This window comes from Salvelinus namaycush, chromosome 16 (assembly GCF_016432855.1).
Source record: "Salvelinus namaycush isolate Seneca chromosome 16, SaNama_1.0, whole genome shotgun sequence".
Taxonomy (NCBI): domain Eukaryota; kingdom Metazoa; phylum Chordata; class Actinopteri; order Salmoniformes; family Salmonidae; genus Salvelinus; species Salvelinus namaycush.
The window spans coordinates 43,639,032-43,656,799 of NC_052322.1; the positions used below are offsets into that span (position 1 = coordinate 43,639,032).

The window sequence follows — 17,768 nt, forward strand, 5'->3', positions numbered from 1 at the left end:
GGAACTACAGTTGAGTTGCCAGGTTATCGTCCCAAAATTCACGGGTATTGTAGACGAGCCAAAGCCGGGCAGGCCTTCCACCATTTTCTCACCCTGTCTGGTGCCCCTGTCCAAATGAACACGTGGCACTACTGCATGTTCTCTCATGTTGTCGTGAAGGTTTGAAAGAAATATATGTTGTTTTTTTACTTAAAAAAATGGAGATGGACATTGGCTTGGGGATGCGAGAAGTTTCCAATGTGATGGACTAGGTTCAATCAGAGAACACCACCACAGCACAGACACCAGGATTATGTAATGCGTTGTTTCCAACATACAATGAAACTCAAGCCAACTTGATTGGACAGCATATCAAAAGATCACCAGTAAGCCAATAGAGGGCAACAGTAATAACGTCTTTTTGTAGGCATTAACAAGAGGCTAACTCCACAATGGCTTGTTGGCCAAAGCCTATGGGGATCAACACTGAAAATAAGGTCTGAGGAGATCGTATACTGTACGTTTTGCTCTATGAGATCATCTTCATTATCTAACCAGTGTTAATTTTCAGGTTCCTATGCCTCTGCTGCAGTTAATTATTGTACATTTTTGAACTCTTACGAAAAAAGATTGCTGCAAATAGTGTGTCCAAAATAACATTTTTTTTTACTACAGTAATTTTGCTGTGTAACTGCAGTTACAGTGCACTATACTGTAAATGCAGTTCAACTTTTGTAAGGGCACTTTTTGTGAATTTGGAAGCATTTATGTAATCAAAACAAGCACATAAAGGCTTCATCATTGATAAAGCTTATGTTATCTGACTGATATTAGCTCATAAAACAAAACTTATAAGATCTCCTAATGCTATGTTAACCTCAGACCTTATTTTCAGCGTATATCCCAAAACCCCACTCTTTCCTCATTAAATTTCACCATAGGACTGGCCAACAAACCAGAGGTAGAAAATGCTAACTCATGAATGTATTTTAGCACTATAAGCTGGCGAGCTCTATAGGGCCTAACAATACCCAATTGTGATTAGCTTAGAAGTCAGTTTGAATGTACAGAGACAATCTGGTTTCTCCATTAAATGATGCACTGATTGAAGGGTTTAGAGACAGAGGAGGGTCTTTTTTTTCGGGGGGTGGTTGACCTCTTTAGAGTCTCTCTCTCTGGGTCTTGGAGCATGTTCAGAGGCTGTCAGGGCCTGGGCAGATGGTGTTGGAGCCTCATTAGCAGTGAGCAGAGCTCCTCACCAGCTCCTGTGGACACTAATGACTGAACAGTGAACAGTCGCCTCTCTGTTTCATTAATGAAGCCACCGACACAAATCAACAGATAGCCTCCCCATGCTATAACATCCAATGCCAGTCCGCTAACATACAAGGACTGAGGGAGTGGGATGGTTCATGAAGCCCTGCAGCAGGTAAACAAATAGAGAGCGTATTCCAGGATGAAAAGTTGACTACATGATGACACAGCAAGCTGGCGTTACAAGCAGCAATAGGACAGAAGTTATCCATCTTATAGATCAGATCATGTGCACTCATTTGATTGATACTGTAAGTACATTTCTAAATGCTTGATGAAACAACTTTTTTGATTAAACTACTTTCACCTGCATTGTAGTGTATTTATGAAACACCAAAGACGAGGGAGAGAGAGAGGGAAAGAGAGAGGGTGAGAGAGAGAGAGAGAGAGAGAGAAAGAGAGAGAGAGAGAGAGAGAGAGAGAGAGAGACCTCTTTGGGTTGGCTCAGTGAACGTAGACTAATATGACCTGAATGTCCCCACTTATGAACACAGAGCTGCCTCACCTCCCCTTGATGCGGGGACAATGTTTGTTTTGTTCTGTGGGAAAACTGACGAGGGTTGGGGGGAGCTCTGTTGTCATGGCAGAGGCCTGACAGAGAGCTTTGGCCCTCCGAGGAACACAAATTGATCTGAATCAGAGAGGCTGGCGTGGATCCTGAGCATGAATGTCCACACACCGGTCCTGTCCAGACCCAGGCCTCTATAGCGGACCACCTTGTTCTCTCTGGACAGGAAGCCTCATTATTGTCATGCCAAGGAGGGACAAGAACAGAGCTTGTTGTCACAACTCGTTTGTATTCATGGCATAATGCGGCTCAACCCAGAGAAGAAGGAGAGTAGGGAGGAAAGTAACTTCTATTCAGCTTTAGTCTGGGCCTTTCTGAGATCACCGATCTCATAGTACCTCTCTGGTACCCACAGTTCCTCCCCTCTCTGGGGTCTGGGTGCTTGGGAAGCTCTCTAAAACAACACAACAGTTCCTCCCCTCTCTGGGGTCTGGGTGCTTGGGAAGCTCTCTAAAACAACACAACAGTTCCTCCCCTCTCTGGGGTCTGGGTGCTTGGGAAGCTCTCTAAAACAACACAACAGTTCCCCCCCTCTCTGGGGTCTGGGTGCTTGGGAAGCTCTCTAAAACAACACAACAGTTCCTCCCCTCTCTGGGGTCTGGGTGCTTGGGAAGCTCTCTAAAACAACACAACAGTTCCTCCCCTCTCTGGGGTCTGGGTGCTTGGGAAGCTCTCTAAAACAACACAACAGTTCCTCCCCTCTCTGGGGTCTGGGTGCTTGGGAAGCTCTCTAAAACAACACAACAGTTCCTCCCCTCTCTGGGGTCTGGGTGCTTGGGAAGCTCTCTAAAACAACACAACAGTTCCTCCCCTCTCTGGGGTCTGGGTGCTTGGGAAGCTCTCTAAAATAACACAACAGTTCCTCCCCTCTCTGGGGTCTGGGTGCTTGGGAAGCTCTCTAAAATAACACAACAGTTCCTCCCCTCTCTGGGGTCTGGGTGCTTGGGAAGCTCTCTAAAACAACACAACAGTTCCTCCCCTCTCTGGGGTCTGGGTGCTTGGGAAGCTCTCTAAAACAACACAACAGTTCCTCCCCTCTCTGGGGTCTGGGTGCTTGGGAAGCTCTCCAAAACAACACAACAGTTCCTCCCCTCTCTGGGGTCTGGGTGCTTGGGAAGCTCTCTAAAACAACACAACAGTTCCTCCCCTCTCTGGGGTCTGGGTGCTTGGGAAGCTCTCTAAAATAACACAACAGTTCCTCCCCTCTCTGGGGTCTGGGTGCTTGGGAAGCTCTCTAAAACAACACAACAGTTCCCCCCCTCTCTGGGGTCTGGGTGCTTGGGAAGCTCTCTAAAACAACACAACAGTTCCTCCCCTCTCTGGGGTCTGGGTGCTTGGGAAGCTCTCCAAAACAACACAACCTCTTTACCACATTGGTGCTTAGATTTGTCATACACAAAGGCTTTACCCACTTGTTGAAAATCAGCATTGAGAAAGAGGTGAGAGTGTTGTAGGGGAAGCACACCCTCCCCATACGTGTGTAGTGTATTATTTATTTGTATTTAACCTTTTTTAACTAGGCAAGTCAGTTAAGAACAAATTCTTATTTTACAATGACGGCCTACCCCGGCCTATCCCTCCCCTAACCTGGACAATTCTGGGCCAATTGTGCGCCGCCCTATGGGACTCCCAATCACAGCCGGTTGTGATACAACCCGGGATCAAACCAGGGTCTGTAGTGACGCCTCTAGCACTGAGATGCAGTGCCTTAGACCGCTGCGCCACTCAGGAGCCTCGAAAGTGTAAGCACGTTAAAACTTGCCTACTTTACTTTACTGACTTTATTGTCCCCATGGGGATATTTTGTTGCAGTGTCATGTACACAATTAAAGTAGCGTTTAAATACAAAACAAATTGACAATACAACTTTCATAATAGTTACATACCAATAAAAAGAAATTAGCCTGCTGGCCTTACTCGGTCTATAGGAACATTAGCATGCTGGTCTTACAGGGTCGATAGGAACATTAGCCTGCTGGCCTTACTGAGTGGATAGGAACATTAGCCTGCTGGCCTTACTGGGTGGATAGGAACATTAGCCTGCTGGCCTTACAGGGTCGATAGGAACATTAGCCTGCTGGCCTTACTGAGTCTATAGGAACATTAGCCTGCTGGCCTTACTGAGTGGATAGGAACATTAGCCTGCTGGCCTTACTGGGTCTATAGGAACATTAGCCTGCTGGCCTTACTGAGTGGATAGGAACATTAGCCTGCTGGCCTTACTGGGTCTATAGGAACATTAGCCTGCTGGCCTTACTGAGTGGATAGGAACATTAGCCTGCTGGCCTTACTGGGTCTAAAGGAACATTAGCCTGCTGGCCTTACAGGGTCGATAGGAACATTAGCCTGCTGGCCTTACTGAGTGGATAGGAACATTAGCCTGCTGGTCTTACTGAGTGGATAGGAACATTAGCCTGCTGGCCTTACAGGGTCGATAGGAACATTAGCCTGCTGGCCTTACAGGGTCGATAGGAACATTAGCCTGCTGGCCTTACAGGGTCGATAGGAACATTAGCCTGCTGGCCTTACTGGGTGGATAGGAACATTAGCCTGCTGGCCTTACTGAGTGGATAGGAACATTAGCCTGCTGGCCTTACTGAGTGGATAGGAACATTAGCCTGCTGGCCTTACTGAGTGGATAGGAACATTAGCCTGCTGGTCTTACTGAGTCTATAGGAACATTAGCCTGCTGGTCTTACTGAGTCTATAGGAACATTAGCCTGCTGGCCTTACTGGGTCTATAGGAACATTAGCCTGCTGGTCTTACTGAGTCTATAGGAACATTAGCCTGCTGGTCTTACTGGGTCTATAGGAACATTAGCCTGCTGGCCTTACTGGGTGGATAGGAACATTAGCCTGCTGGTCTTACTGAGTCTATAGGAACATTAGCCTGCTGGTCTTACTGAGTCTATAGGAACATTAGCCTGCTGGCCTTACTGAGTCTATAGGAACATTAGCCTGCTGGTCTTACTGAGTCTATAGGAACATTAGCCTGCTGGCCTTACTGGGTCTATAGGAACATTAGCCTGCTGGCCTTACTGAGTCTATAGGAACATTAGCCTGCTGGCCTTACTGAGTCTATAGGAACATTAGCCTGCTGGCCTTACTGAGTCTATAGGAACATTAGCCTGCTGGCCTTACTGAGTCGATAGGAACATTAGCCTGCTGGCCTTACTGAGTCTATAGGAACATTAGCCTGCTGGTCTTACTGAGTCTATAGGAACATTAGCCTGCTGGTCTTACTGGGTCTATAGGAACATTAGCCTGCTGGCCTTACTGGGTGGATAGGAACATTAGCCTGCTGGTCTTACTGAGTCTATAGGAACATTAGCCTGCTGGTCTTACTGAGTCTATAGGAACATTAGCCTGCTGGCCTTACTGAGTCTATAGGAACATTAGCCTGCTGGTCTTACTGAGTCTATAGGAACATTAGCCTGCTGGCCTTACTGGGTCTATAGGAACATTAGCCTGCTGGCCTTACTGAGTCTATAGGAACATTAGCCTGCTGGCCTTACTGAGTCTATAGGAACATTAGCCTGCTGGCCTTACTGAGTCTATAGGAACATTAGCCTGCTGGCCTTACTGAGTCGATAGGAACATTAGCCTGCTGGCCTTACTGAGTCTATAGGAACATTAGCCTGCTGGTCTTACTGAGTCTATAGGAACATTAGCCTGCTGGCCTTACTGAGTGGATAGGAACATTAGCCTGCTGACCTTACTGAGTCAATAGGAACATTAGCCTGCTGGTCTTACTGAGTCTATAGGAACATTAGCCTGCTGGCCTTACTGAGTGGATAGGAACATTAGCCTGCTGGCCTTACTGAGTGGATAGGAACATTAGCCTGCTGACCTTACTGGGTGGATAGGAACATTAGCCTGCTGGCCTTACTGAGTGGATAGGAACATTAGCCTGCTGGACTTACTGAGTGGATAGGAAAACTAGCCTGCTGGCCTTACTGAGTGGATAGGAACATTAGCCTGCTGACCTTACTGGGTGGATAGGAACATTAGCCTGCTGGCCTTACAGGGTCGATAGGAACATTAGCCTGCTGGCCTTACAGGGTCGATAGGAACATTAGCCTGCTGGCCTTACTGAGTGGATAGGAACATTAGCCTGCTGGCCTTACAGGGTCGATAGGAACATTAGCCTGCTGGCCTTACAGGGTCGATAGGAACATTAGCCTGCTGGTCTTACTGGGTCAATAGGAACATTAGCCTGCTGGCCTTACTGAGTGGATAGGAACATTAGCCTGCTGGCCTTACTGAGTGGATAGGAACATTAGCCTGCTGGCCTTACTGAGTGGATAGGAACATTAGCCTGGTGGCCTTACTGAGTGGATAGGAACATTAGCCTGCTGGCCTTACAGGGTCGATAGGAACATTAGCCTGCTGGCCTTACAGGGTCGATAGGAACATTAGCCTGCTGGTCTTACTGGGTCAATAGGAACATTAGCCTGCTGGCCTTACTGAGTGGATAGGAACATTAGCCTGCTGGCCTTACTGAGTCGATAGGAACATTAGCCTGCTGGCCTTACTGAGTCGATAGGAACATTAGCCTGCTGGCCTTACTGGGTCTATAGGAACATTAGCCTGCTGGCCTTACTGGGTCTATAGGAACATTAGCCTGCTGACCTTACTGGGTGGATAGGAACATTAGCCTGCTGGCCTTACTGAGTCGATAGGAACATTAGCCTGCTGGCCTTACTGAGTCGATAGGAACATTAGCCTGCTGGCCTTACTGGGTCTATAGGAACATTAGCCTGCTGGCCTTACTGGGTCTATAGGAACATTAGCCTGCTGGCCTTACTGGGTCTATAGGAACATTAGCCTGCTGGCCTTACTGGGTCTATAGGAACATTAGCCTGCTGGCCTTACTGGGTCTATAGGAACATTAGCCTGCTGGCCTTACTGGGTGGATAGGAACATTAGCCTGCTGGCCTTACAGGGTCGATAGGAACATTAGCCTGCTGGCCTTACAGGGTCGATAGGAACATTAGCCTGCTGACCTTACTGGGTGGATAGGAACATTAGCCTGCTGGCCTTACTGGGTGGATAGGAACATTAGCCTGCTGGTCTTACTGGGTGGATAGGAACATTAGCCTGCTGGTCTCACTGGGTCGATAGGAACATTAGCCTGCTGACCTTACTGGGTGGATAGGAACATTAGCCTGCTGGTCTTACTGGGTGGATAGGAACATTAGCCTGCTGGTCTCACTGGGTCGATAGGAACATTAGCCTGCTGACCTTACAGGGTCGATAGGAACATTAGCCTGCTGGCCTTACAGGGTCGATAGGAACATTAGCCTGCTGGCCTTACTGGGTGGATAGGAACATTAGCCTGCTGGCCTTACTGGGTGGATAGGAACATTAGCCTGCTGGCCTTACAGGGTCGATAGGAACATTAGCCTGCTGGCCTTACAGGGTCGATAGGAACATTAGCCTGCTGACCTTACTGGGTGGATAGGAACATTAGCCTGCTTGCCTTACAGGGTCGATAGGAACATTAGCCTGCTGGCCTTACAGGGTCGATAGGAACATTAGCATGCTGGCCTTACAGGGTCGATAGGAACATTAGCCTGCTGGCCTTACTGAGTGGATAGGAACATTAGCCTGCTGGCCTTACAGGGTCGATAGGAACATTAGCCTGCTGGCCTTACAGGGTCGATAGGAACATTAGCCTGCTGGTCTTACTGGGTCATTAGGAACATTAGCCTGCTGGCCTTACTGAGTGGATAGGAACATTAGCCTGCTGGCCTTACTGAGTCGATAGGAACATTAGCCTGCTGGCCTTACTGAGTGGATAGGAACATTAGCCTGCTGGCCTTACTGAGTCGATAGGAACATTAGCCTGCTGGCCTTACTGGGTGCTTAGGAACATTAGCCTGCTGGTCTTACTGGGTGGATAGGAACATTAGCCTGCTGGTCTTACTGAGTCTATAGGAACATTAGCCTGCTGGTCTTACTGAGTCTATAGGAACATTAGCCTGCTGGTCTTACTGAGTCTATAGGAACATTAGCCTGCTGGCCTTACTGAGTCGATAGGAACATTAGCCTGCTGGCCTTACAGGGTCGATAGGAACATTAGCCTGCTGGCCTTACTGAGTCGATAGGAACATTAGCCTGCTGGCCTTACTGGGTCTATAGGAACATTAGCCTGCTGGCCTTACTGAGTGGATAGGAACATTAGCCTGCTGGCCTTACTGAGTGGATAGGAACATTAGCCTGCTGGCCTTACTGGGTCTATAGGAACATTAGCCTGCTGGCCTTACTGAGTGGATAGCAACATTAGCCTGCTGACCTTACTGGGTGGATAGGAACATTAGCCTGCTGGCCTTACTGAGTCGATAGGAACATTAGCCTGCTGGCCTTACAGGGTCGATAGGAACATTAGCCTGCTGGCCTTACTGAGTGGATAGGAACATTAGCCTGCTGGCCTTACAGGGTCGATAGGAACATTAGCTTGCTGGCCTTACAGGGTCGATAGGAACATTAGCTTGCTGGCCTTACAGGGTCTATAGGAACATTAGCCTGCTGGCCTTACAGGGTCGATAGGAACATTAGCTTGCTGGCCTTACAGGGTCGATAGGAACATTAGCTTGCTGGCCTTACTGAGTGGATAGGAACATTAGCCTGCTGGCCTTACAGGGTCGATAGGAACATTAGCCTGCTGGCCTTACAGGGTCGATAGGAACATTAGCTTGCTGGCCTTACTGAGTCGATAGGAACATTAGCCTGCTGGCCTTACAGGGTCGATAGGAACATTAGCTTGCTGGCCTTACTGAGTGGGTAGGAACATCAGCCTGCTGGTCTTACAGGGTCGATAGGAACATCAGCCTGCTGGCCTTACTGAGTGGATAGGAACATTAGCCTGCTGGCCTTACTGGGTAGATAGGAACATTAGCCTGCTGGCCTTACTGAGTCTATAGGAACATTAGCCTGCTGGTCTTACTGTGTCTATAGGAACATTAGCCTGCTGGTCTTACTGAGTCGATAGGAACATTAGCCTGCTGGTCTTACTGAGTCTATAGGAACATTAGCCTGCTGGCCTTACTGAGTGGATAGGAACATTAGCCTGCTGGCCTTACTGAGTCGATAGGAACATTAGCCTGCTGGTCTTACTGAGTCGATAGGAACATTAGCCTGCTGGTCTTACTGAGTCTATAGGAACATTAGCCTGCTGGCCTTACTGAGTCTATAGGAACATTAGCCTGCTGGCCTTACTGGGTCTATAGGAACATTAGCCTGCTGGCCTTACAGGGTGGATAGTAACATTAGCCTGCTGGCCTTACAGGGTCGATAGGAACATTAGCCTGCTGGCCTTACTGAGTGGATAGGAACATTAGCCTGCTGGCCTTACTGAGTGGATAGGAACATTAGCCTGCTGGCCTTACAGGGTCGATAGGAACATTAGCCTGCTGGCCTTACAGGGTCGATAGGAACATTAGCCCGAGCTATTTAGGAGGGCTTTCACACCTGGCACAAATTATTGTCTAGTTCTGTTTTCCCTGTCGAGGGGTGCCCTATACCTGCGCCCAGAGGGGAGTAGTTCAAAGTCCGGGTACAGGGGGGGGGGGGGGGGGGGGGCGTGGGTCTAAAATTATTTTGTGAGCCTTGATGAGGGCCCTGACCTTAAAGATCTCATCCAAGCCTGTCAATTTGACTCCAAGTAACTTGCTGAGGGCCCTGACCTTAAAGATCTCATCCAGGCCTGTCAGTTTGACTCCAAGTAACTTGCTGAGGGCCCTGACCTTAAAGATCTCATCCAGGCCTGTCAGTTTGACTCCAAGTAACTTGCTGAGGGCCCTGACCTTAAAGATCTCATCCAGGCCTGTCAGTTTGATTCCAAGTAACTTGCTGAGGGCCCTGACCTGAGGGCCCTGACAGTGGAATTGCCAAACCAACAAACAATACAAAAAGTTAAAATACTCTCAATGAAAGATTTGTAAAACAGAGTCAGTAAAGTACAATTAACATTAAAAGATCCCAGCTATTTGAGAATGTACAGTCTCTGACGTCTACTGGTTTAAGGGGAAGAGTTCTTGGTTCACAAATCCCTGTTCCATACCAGCCTTTGACTAAATCTAAAATGATAATTGTTATATGAAATATACAGAGAAACAATATACAGTCACAACAGATCACTAAAATCTATGATTTGAAACATCAAATGTGTGAAAGTGCCAGTCAGCGGTATGAGTTTGTCACAGGGCAGCATTGTGTGAAACAGACAGAAGACACATAATGGTCCAACCCAGTGGACTGCTCAGTCTGCTGCTAGGCTATACCTCAGCAGTAGATCAGCTCCAAGTGACAGTCCTGAGGTCATTAACCACCAATCCTGCTAAACGTCCTCAGTCTAATGCACAACCTCCTTTCATTAACAAACTGCCCCCAGAATACTCACTACAACGTCACACACACATTTAGACCATGTGTGTGTTTAAAATAATTTTAGAGGGATTTACTGCCGTATAGTCTACTCTCAATCACCCAGAAATGATCTGCGACGGGAACCTACTGCCCCCTGCTGTTACCTCAATGCAACTCCTGCTTAAATAATATTATGTCGGTAGGCTTGGATCTTCCCTTAAGCAAATCCTTTAGAAATAGTTTCAGAAAATAATATTTTGTTGTTTGCCCCAAAATTATATATATTTTTTACTTAAGTGCCTAATGCAGTCCCTATAGGACTTTCACTATCTTACTATTCAAAGACAAGCCCTAACTGAGGACAGAGAGCAACAACTCTTTAAAGGGCCTATCCGTAGTTGAAACAATAACAAAGCCTTTCTCTCTCTCTCTCTCTTTCTCTCGGAGGACCTGAGACCTAGGACCATGCCTCGGGACTACCTGGCCTGATGACTCCATGCTGTCCCCAGTCCACTTGGTCGTGCTGCGGCTCCAGTTTCAACTGTTCTGCCTGTGGCTACGGAACCCTGACCTGTTCACCGGACGTGCTACCTTGTCCAAGACCTGCTGTTTTCAACTCTCTAGAGACAGCAGGAGCGGTAGAGATACTCTCAATGATCGACTATGAAAAGCCAACTGACATTTACTCCTGAGGTGCTGACCTGTTGCACCCTCGACAACCACTGTGATTATTATTATTTGACCCTGCTTGTCATTTATGAACGTTTGAACATCTTGGCCATGTTCTGTTATAATCTCCACCCGGCACAGCCAGAAGAGGACTGGCCACCCCTCATAGCCTGATTCCTCTCTGGGTTTCTTCCTAGGTTCCGTCCTTTCTAGGGAGTTTTTCCTAGCCACCGTGCTTCTACACCTGCATTGCTTGCTGTTTGGGGTTTTAGGCTGGGTTTCTATACAGCACTTTGTGACATCAGCTGATGTAAAGAAGGGCTTTATAAAATACATTTGATTGATTGATAAAATGCTGAGGGATGCAGCTGGAGAAATGGAGCCACTATCAAATTCATAGAAAGAGCTGTGGATGCAAATATATCAGAATTATATTTTTAAGCATGTTTTAAGGCTATACAGTGTTTGAGATTTACTTTTTTTAGAATCTTTTTTTTATTTTTTATGTTGACAAACAATGGAGTAAAAGAAGCTTCTATTTTGGGTTCTGATGAGGTACGACAGTTGAACTAAGCTCATGAGGCATTTGTGATATATTCTTCAAGAAACAATGGGTATTATTTAATTAATTTATAAGTCCAAAAGTGGATATAACAACTGTAGATTGCACCTTTAGCCACACTGGTCATGGGAAGTACAATTCTCAGAGGTAGCAGTTGTCGGAGCCACAGCTATTATCCTCATTGACTGCAGTGATTAGAAATGAGAGGCACTGTTCCTCAGGTTGTGACGAGTGCCGTGGCATGGATCCTTTAATTAGAGAACAACCAAAACACTACGTTTTCTCCCACATTGATTCTTTCATATACATAAAAACAGCCAGACAAACATACACATGACACCACATGAAAAGCACCAACCATCATCAACAATCTAAAGCCACTGTGAGTACTGTGTGGCAACAATCATATGAATTCTGCAGACCATGTATAAAGTGGTTTTCAATGTTTTTCATTATCATACATAAGCACATCCTATTAAAAACACAATCATCAACTTAATTGAAACAATAATGTACAAACAGGTTAAAACAGATATAGTATTTACTATATTTGCCATAAAAAAATAACAATTTATAGTTAATTCTCAAAGGTCCCACAAATACTTATGCCCCTGCATGCAAACAAAAAAGCAAAGATGTGGCGGTTGTCAATGGTTACGTTGGCGATGTTGGCCATGTGGGAGGTAATATAATATCATAGACATGGAAGTTTATATAAAATTAGAAGCCTTCATCATTAGTTAATATGACATTTCCAACACCTAGATTATATTGTCTGACACCTGTATAATCTCAATTTATCTGGGGGACTTCTTTATCACAGATTTTCAATTTCTAAATGGGTTATTCATGATCATGTAATGACATGAAAACTGGCCAAATAGTATCTGTACATTACTGGGTGGAAAGGAACTATTGCATAATGATATAAATCAATGACAGGAAATGTGAAAAGATGCATAAATCTAAACATTTATATTTTGTTTGTAAACCATATGTTGCAGATATTGATTGCCCATTGACATGGCTAATGGAAATTAAAATTGTCCATGTTGCTTAGTTTAAAGAAAATCTTCCTGCTGTTTCTAATCTACCAAAAGTGTGTCAGGACGAGCAACAGACAGAGAAGATGACATAATGCAAATGTATATAGAATCACAATAGAGATTACATCAAGGACATCTTTCACAACACCTCCCATTAGCCTTTAGAGAAGAGAGAAATGGAGAGACTTGTGCAAACTCCAAGTATTTCAATCAAATGTTGTAACACTCCCCCTTCAAAAGGTACATACAGTACCATTACACACAGTACCACTTAAGTTGGGCACTGTTGTTGGGAAGTAATAGGACTATGGTCAAAGACAGTGGTTCCCAACCAGGGACACTACCCACAGGGGGTACTTGGCCTACCCACAGGGGGTACTTGAGAAGATCCATGAGAACATAGGCTTTCTGGTAAAATATACATGGGGTACTTCTGGGGTACACTGGGCAGAGCAAAATTCAGTCGATGGTACAGTAACCGAAAAAGGTTGGGAACCAGTGGTCTAAGACATAAATACAGTTTGAAATGTGATATCAGTGTGGTAAAGTTGACTTTGAAGCTGCTAAGTGATGCAGTGTTCAGACTCCAGTCTTCTCTACCTATTGGGAACAGAGGTTATGTACTGTACTCTGCCCTGTCTCTGGATCAGTTGAATATAACCCTCAACATCAACAAAGATGATGAAGTATGACATATTATGAACATCAGGGCAACTAAGTACCACTTTATCCATCAGAGGTCATAGGTCACAAGAAGTTTTATATTACAAAAAGAAAATGAACACTGCAAATAAAGGTTTCCAGGCTCCCTTCAGGTGAGTGGAATCAGGCTGGGGGGGGGGGGGGGGGGGGGGGGGTCTTGGCAAGAGAGGGCCATCCAAAGAAAAGGGGAGTATGGACAAGCTGGGGAGGACAGAGGTCAGGGGAATTGGGACAGCTGAAGGCCTAGGTCTTGAGATGAGGTTCTCATGAAGTGCTCCGCTTGGTTCTAGAGTGCTGGATCAGCCACTGTAGCGTGATATCTGGAGGTGAAATAACAGGTGTTTAAATGCCATGAAATACACAGGAAAACTAAAAGGTAACATTTTCTGTGATATAAGCTAGAACAAGTCAGAGACGTCGGATGCTTACCGATGTTGTCCTTTTCCTTGCAGGAGATGGAGTAACAGCAGATCTCTCTGTCTTGGATGGCCGAGAGGTTCCTGTGGACCAGAGGAGACATGAGCATCACAGACAGTGAAAGAGAGACAGACAGAGACACTGATACTTACATTCTCTCAATCAGCTCCTTCTCATCAAGCGCCCCAGGAAGATCCCTCTTATTCCCCAAGACAAGAACCTGTGAGGGGGAAACAATATTAGTATTGAATCTTTCTTCAGACACCACGGTGTGTTTTTCAAGGGAGCCCTGCATGACAAGACCAAGTAGGAGCATAGGAAACACTGGAAAGTTGGACAAAGTCCAGTAGTAGACCTACTGTAGCTACTGGATCAGCTAGCACTGTATGGGGGTACTCACAGGAATACCCTGGAGCTGGGGCTTGTCCAACAAGTTGTGTAGTTCATTCTTAGACGCCTCTGTCTTTTCTGGGTCAGCTGCGTCAACCATGTATCTTAAAAATGATATGGTTTCAAAAGTTACAATAAATATCCTTATTTGAAATAAGCTACCAATATAATTGACCACTTCCTGCACAAGGGGATAGGAGGGTGCTGTTACTCACACAATGGCACTGACTCCTCTGCAGTATCGCTCCCACATGCTCCTGAATCGAGGCTGACCGCCGATATCCCACAGCTAAGGATGAGATCAAAACATCAACACAACATTGACACTGCGAAGCTAATCAGTTTTCAACCTTTCACATTTAATAAAACAGCTTAAATGGGTCACAGTCAATCACAGGGACCATCCAAGATCACCCCCTCCACTTCATACTACTCCCTCTGTAGCAAAAAAGACATGAATCAAGAGATGACCATGAAGTGGCTTGACCTCTAACCTGGCAGTATACTGACCTTGATGGTGACATTTCCCTTGGTGATCTTCCTCATGTTGAAGCCCACTGTGGGAATCATGTCTTCGCTGAACTGGCCCGACTGCAAGCAAGGGGAAAGAACTTAAAATGTAACCCACTTTATTATGTTCAAATCATCTGGGCCCAGTTTTTCAAAAGTTATCTCGGATAGGATTAATTCATAGAAAGAATAGAACAGTTGATTTATTGACTTGAATGGGGACTCCTGTTCTATGAATTACATTCCTATGAATTTAATAGTATTCGATAGCCAAAATCCAGATAGATAACTTATTAAAAATTAGGGCCTGGCAACTAGCTATGGTTAATAAAATATTACTGAAATATGGTAATGTTGCTCATAAAACTGTTATCCTAGTAAATTCAGGAAAGAGAGAAGACACAGACAAGATTGAATGCACATCAAGTGAACTGAATGAAAACACCTGATTGTCTTGACTAGACAGATGTGATGATGGACTAACGTTATACTGCTACATGCCTCATGTGCATGTTGTCGTTAGCTAACCACACTAGCTAGGGTCATCATCACCGCCAAAGCATGTCTGGGACCACACAGAGCCAGCTAGTTTACCAGCTAGCTAGCTAGCTTCCTCGCTAAACTAGCTAGCTTCCTCGCTAAACTAGCTAGCTATAGTATCATTACAAAATATCAGGTTACAGAAACACGATTGAAACACAGAACATGGTTATGATAGCAGAGGCTAGCTAGCTGCTTAGCTAACAGAACTGGCATTGGTGGAGCACGAGCAAACATCTCGATCTGTTTAACAACAATGGACACCATCAGATGACAGCAGATTGACCGTACCGCGATCACGTTAACGAAGGTTGTCTTGCCCGAATACTGGAGTCCCACCAATGTTAACTCCATTTCCTCCTTCCAAAACAGTGTTTTGAACCAGTCAAGGAGCTTGTTTATCAATGCGATCATCCTGGGCGCGTTGTGATGGCACTGCTACTGGAACTGGAGCTTGCTAGCCTGCTAGCTAGCTGTAACGTTAGCTGCAAGTTGTCTAGCTAGCTATCTAGCTTGCCGTGACAACACAGGGTACAAAACGTATTACTAACGGTCGAATAACGTGCCTATCATGAATATTCGCTAAACAATCTATTTTGTGCGCAAGTATTGGCACTATTATTTCAAGTAAGTTGTAGTTATCTGCCTTGTTTACTACGCCTCCTTCCTCCCTGTTTGTCTTTTCCTGCCTGACAAGGGTCGTCACTGGTTACTACAGCCACAAAGTCATAAACCCTGCACATTTATACAATTTATGTTCGTAACATGTGATTTTAAGCCTTAACCATAACCTTAACTACATGCTAACCGTATACCTAACCAAAAATCAGGACCAAAAAACTATTTTTTGTTTTCATAAATTTTCACGATATAGACCATTTTTACTTTGTGGCTGTGGTAACTAGTGGAAACCCTGTTACGGGTTGTTCTTCCTCATTGGGTGGGGTTTCAGAACCACATCAGCCACAAACAATATTTGCATCAGCGTCTCGTCAGCAACACTAAAAAAGGACTTCTGGTCACGCAATTTCAGATTCTTTTCAAAACAAAAGTCCCCCACGTGTCGCAATATCAAATCATATGTTATTTGTCACATGCGCCGAATACCGTGAAATTCTTACAAGCCCTTAACCAGCAATGCAGTTTTAAGAAAAATAAGAGTTAAGAAAATATTTACTAAATAAATTGAAGTAAAAATAAATGAGCAACAATAAAATAACAATAAAGAGGCTATATATATATGGGGTACCAGTACCGAGTCAATGTGCGGGGGTACAGGTTAGTCGAGGTAATTGAGGTAATATGCACATGTAGTTAGGGGTAAAGTGACTGTGCATTGATAATAAACAGAGTAGCAGCAGTGTAAAAAAAAAGGGGGGGGGGGGGGTTAATGCAAATAGCCTGGGTAGCCATTCGATTAGCTGTTCAGCAGTCTTATGGCTTGGGGGTAGAAGCTGTTAAGAAGCCTTTTGTACCTAAACTTGGCGCTCTATGACCAGGATGGCTGGAGTCTTTGGCAATTTCTAGGGCCTTCCTCTGACACCGCCTAGCATAGAGGTCCTGGATGGCAGGAATCTTGGCCCCAGTGATGTACTGGGCCGTACGCACTACCCTCTGTAGCGCCTTGCGGTCGGAGGCCGAGCAGTTGCCATACCAGGCGGTGGTGCAACCAGTCAGGATGCTCTCGATGGTGCAGCTGTATACATTTTTGAGGATCTGAGGACCCATGCCAAATCTTTTCAGTATCCTGAGGGGGAATAGGTTTTGTTGTGGCCTCTTCACGACTGTCTTGGTGTGCTTGGACCATAATAGTTTGTTGGTGATGTGGACACCAAGGAACTTGAAGCTCAACCTGCTCAACTACAGCCCCGTCGATGAGAATGGGGGTGCGCTCAGCCCTCCTTTTCCTTTAGTCCACAATCATATCCTTTGTCTTGATCACATTGAGAGAGAGGTTGTTGTCCTGGCACCACACTGCCAGGTCTCTGACCTCCTCGCTATAGGCTGTCTCATCATTGTCAGTGACCAGGTGTTACCACTGTTATCCTGTATTTATTAATGACATATGACAAATAATTGTCTAAACATTACCAATGATTCACATTTGTTCATATTTAAGTGAAAGTTGCATTAAATGTTCCAAAGTGAAATCATGTGAATCACGGTATATGCAGTACATATTGGTTGATAGAGCAACATTTTTTCTGGGTGCCGCAGTAAAAGTATTGTAGGGAATACTCAGTAGGGTCTGTAGAATGTATATATATATGATGTCATTTCATGGAGCTCTGAATAATACGTAGTGTTGCTGGCCTTTTACTCCATCCATTCCATTGGCCACAATGCAAATCACTGTCTATGGAATACATATTGGCTTATAGAGCAAAGACTATTAGGACAGCAACACTCTGTATTATTCAGGACTCCGTGAAATGACACCACATTCTACAGATCCTACTTAGTACTCCCAACCCCACTTTTACATTGGTACATAGAATCGTTTTTTCTCTATAAGGCAATGTGTAATTTATAGGCCTACAGTGTATTGCATTGGGAGCAATGGAATGAGTGGTGTAGAAAGGGCTGCTGTGTATTTAGACCACAGTCAGAAATAACACCATATACTGTATGTAGACTCTAGTGGTAGATCAATAGTGTCTGTACAATATATTTACTTAAGATCCAGCCATTTCTCAATGTG

General features: G+C 45.2%; 1 protein-coding gene across 1 annotated transcript; it reads right to left on the reverse strand.

Moving 5' to 3' along the window:
• Window positions 1–11,684: 11,684 nt before the first annotated feature.
• On the reverse strand, window positions 11,685–15,922 carry LOC120061468 (ADP-ribosylation factor-like protein 8A). The gene is made up of 7 exons (XM_039011299.1): window positions 15,359–15,922; window positions 14,528–14,608; window positions 14,233–14,306; window positions 14,028–14,121; window positions 13,780–13,847; window positions 13,640–13,710; window positions 11,685–13,530 (listed from the first exon to the last, which is right to left on the reverse strand). Exons 1-7 carry the CDS (start codon window positions 15,479–15,481, stop codon window positions 13,475–13,477), a joined length of 567 nt encoding a protein of 188 aa, XP_038867227.1. The 5' UTR covers window positions 15,482–15,922; the 3' UTR covers window positions 11,685–13,474.
• Window positions 15,923–17,768: the final 1,846 nt, after the last annotated feature.

What these genes read in the sequence shown, in the direction of transcription:
- LOC120061468 (XM_039011299.1), bottom strand. Translation starts at nt 15,481, where the DNA reads ATGATCGCATTGATAAACAAGCTCCTTGACTGGTTCAAAACACTGTTT. An exon ending in CCTTCGTTAACGTGATCGCG is followed by an intron (nt 14,609 to 15,358) that starts GTACGGTCAATC and finishes CCTTGCTTGCAG; the next exon opens with TCGGGCCAGTTCAGCGAAGA. An exon ending in AGAGGAGTCAGTGCCATTGT is followed by an intron (nt 14,122 to 14,232) that starts GTGAGTAACAGC and finishes ATCATTTTTAAG; the next exon opens with ATACATGGTTGACGCAGCTG.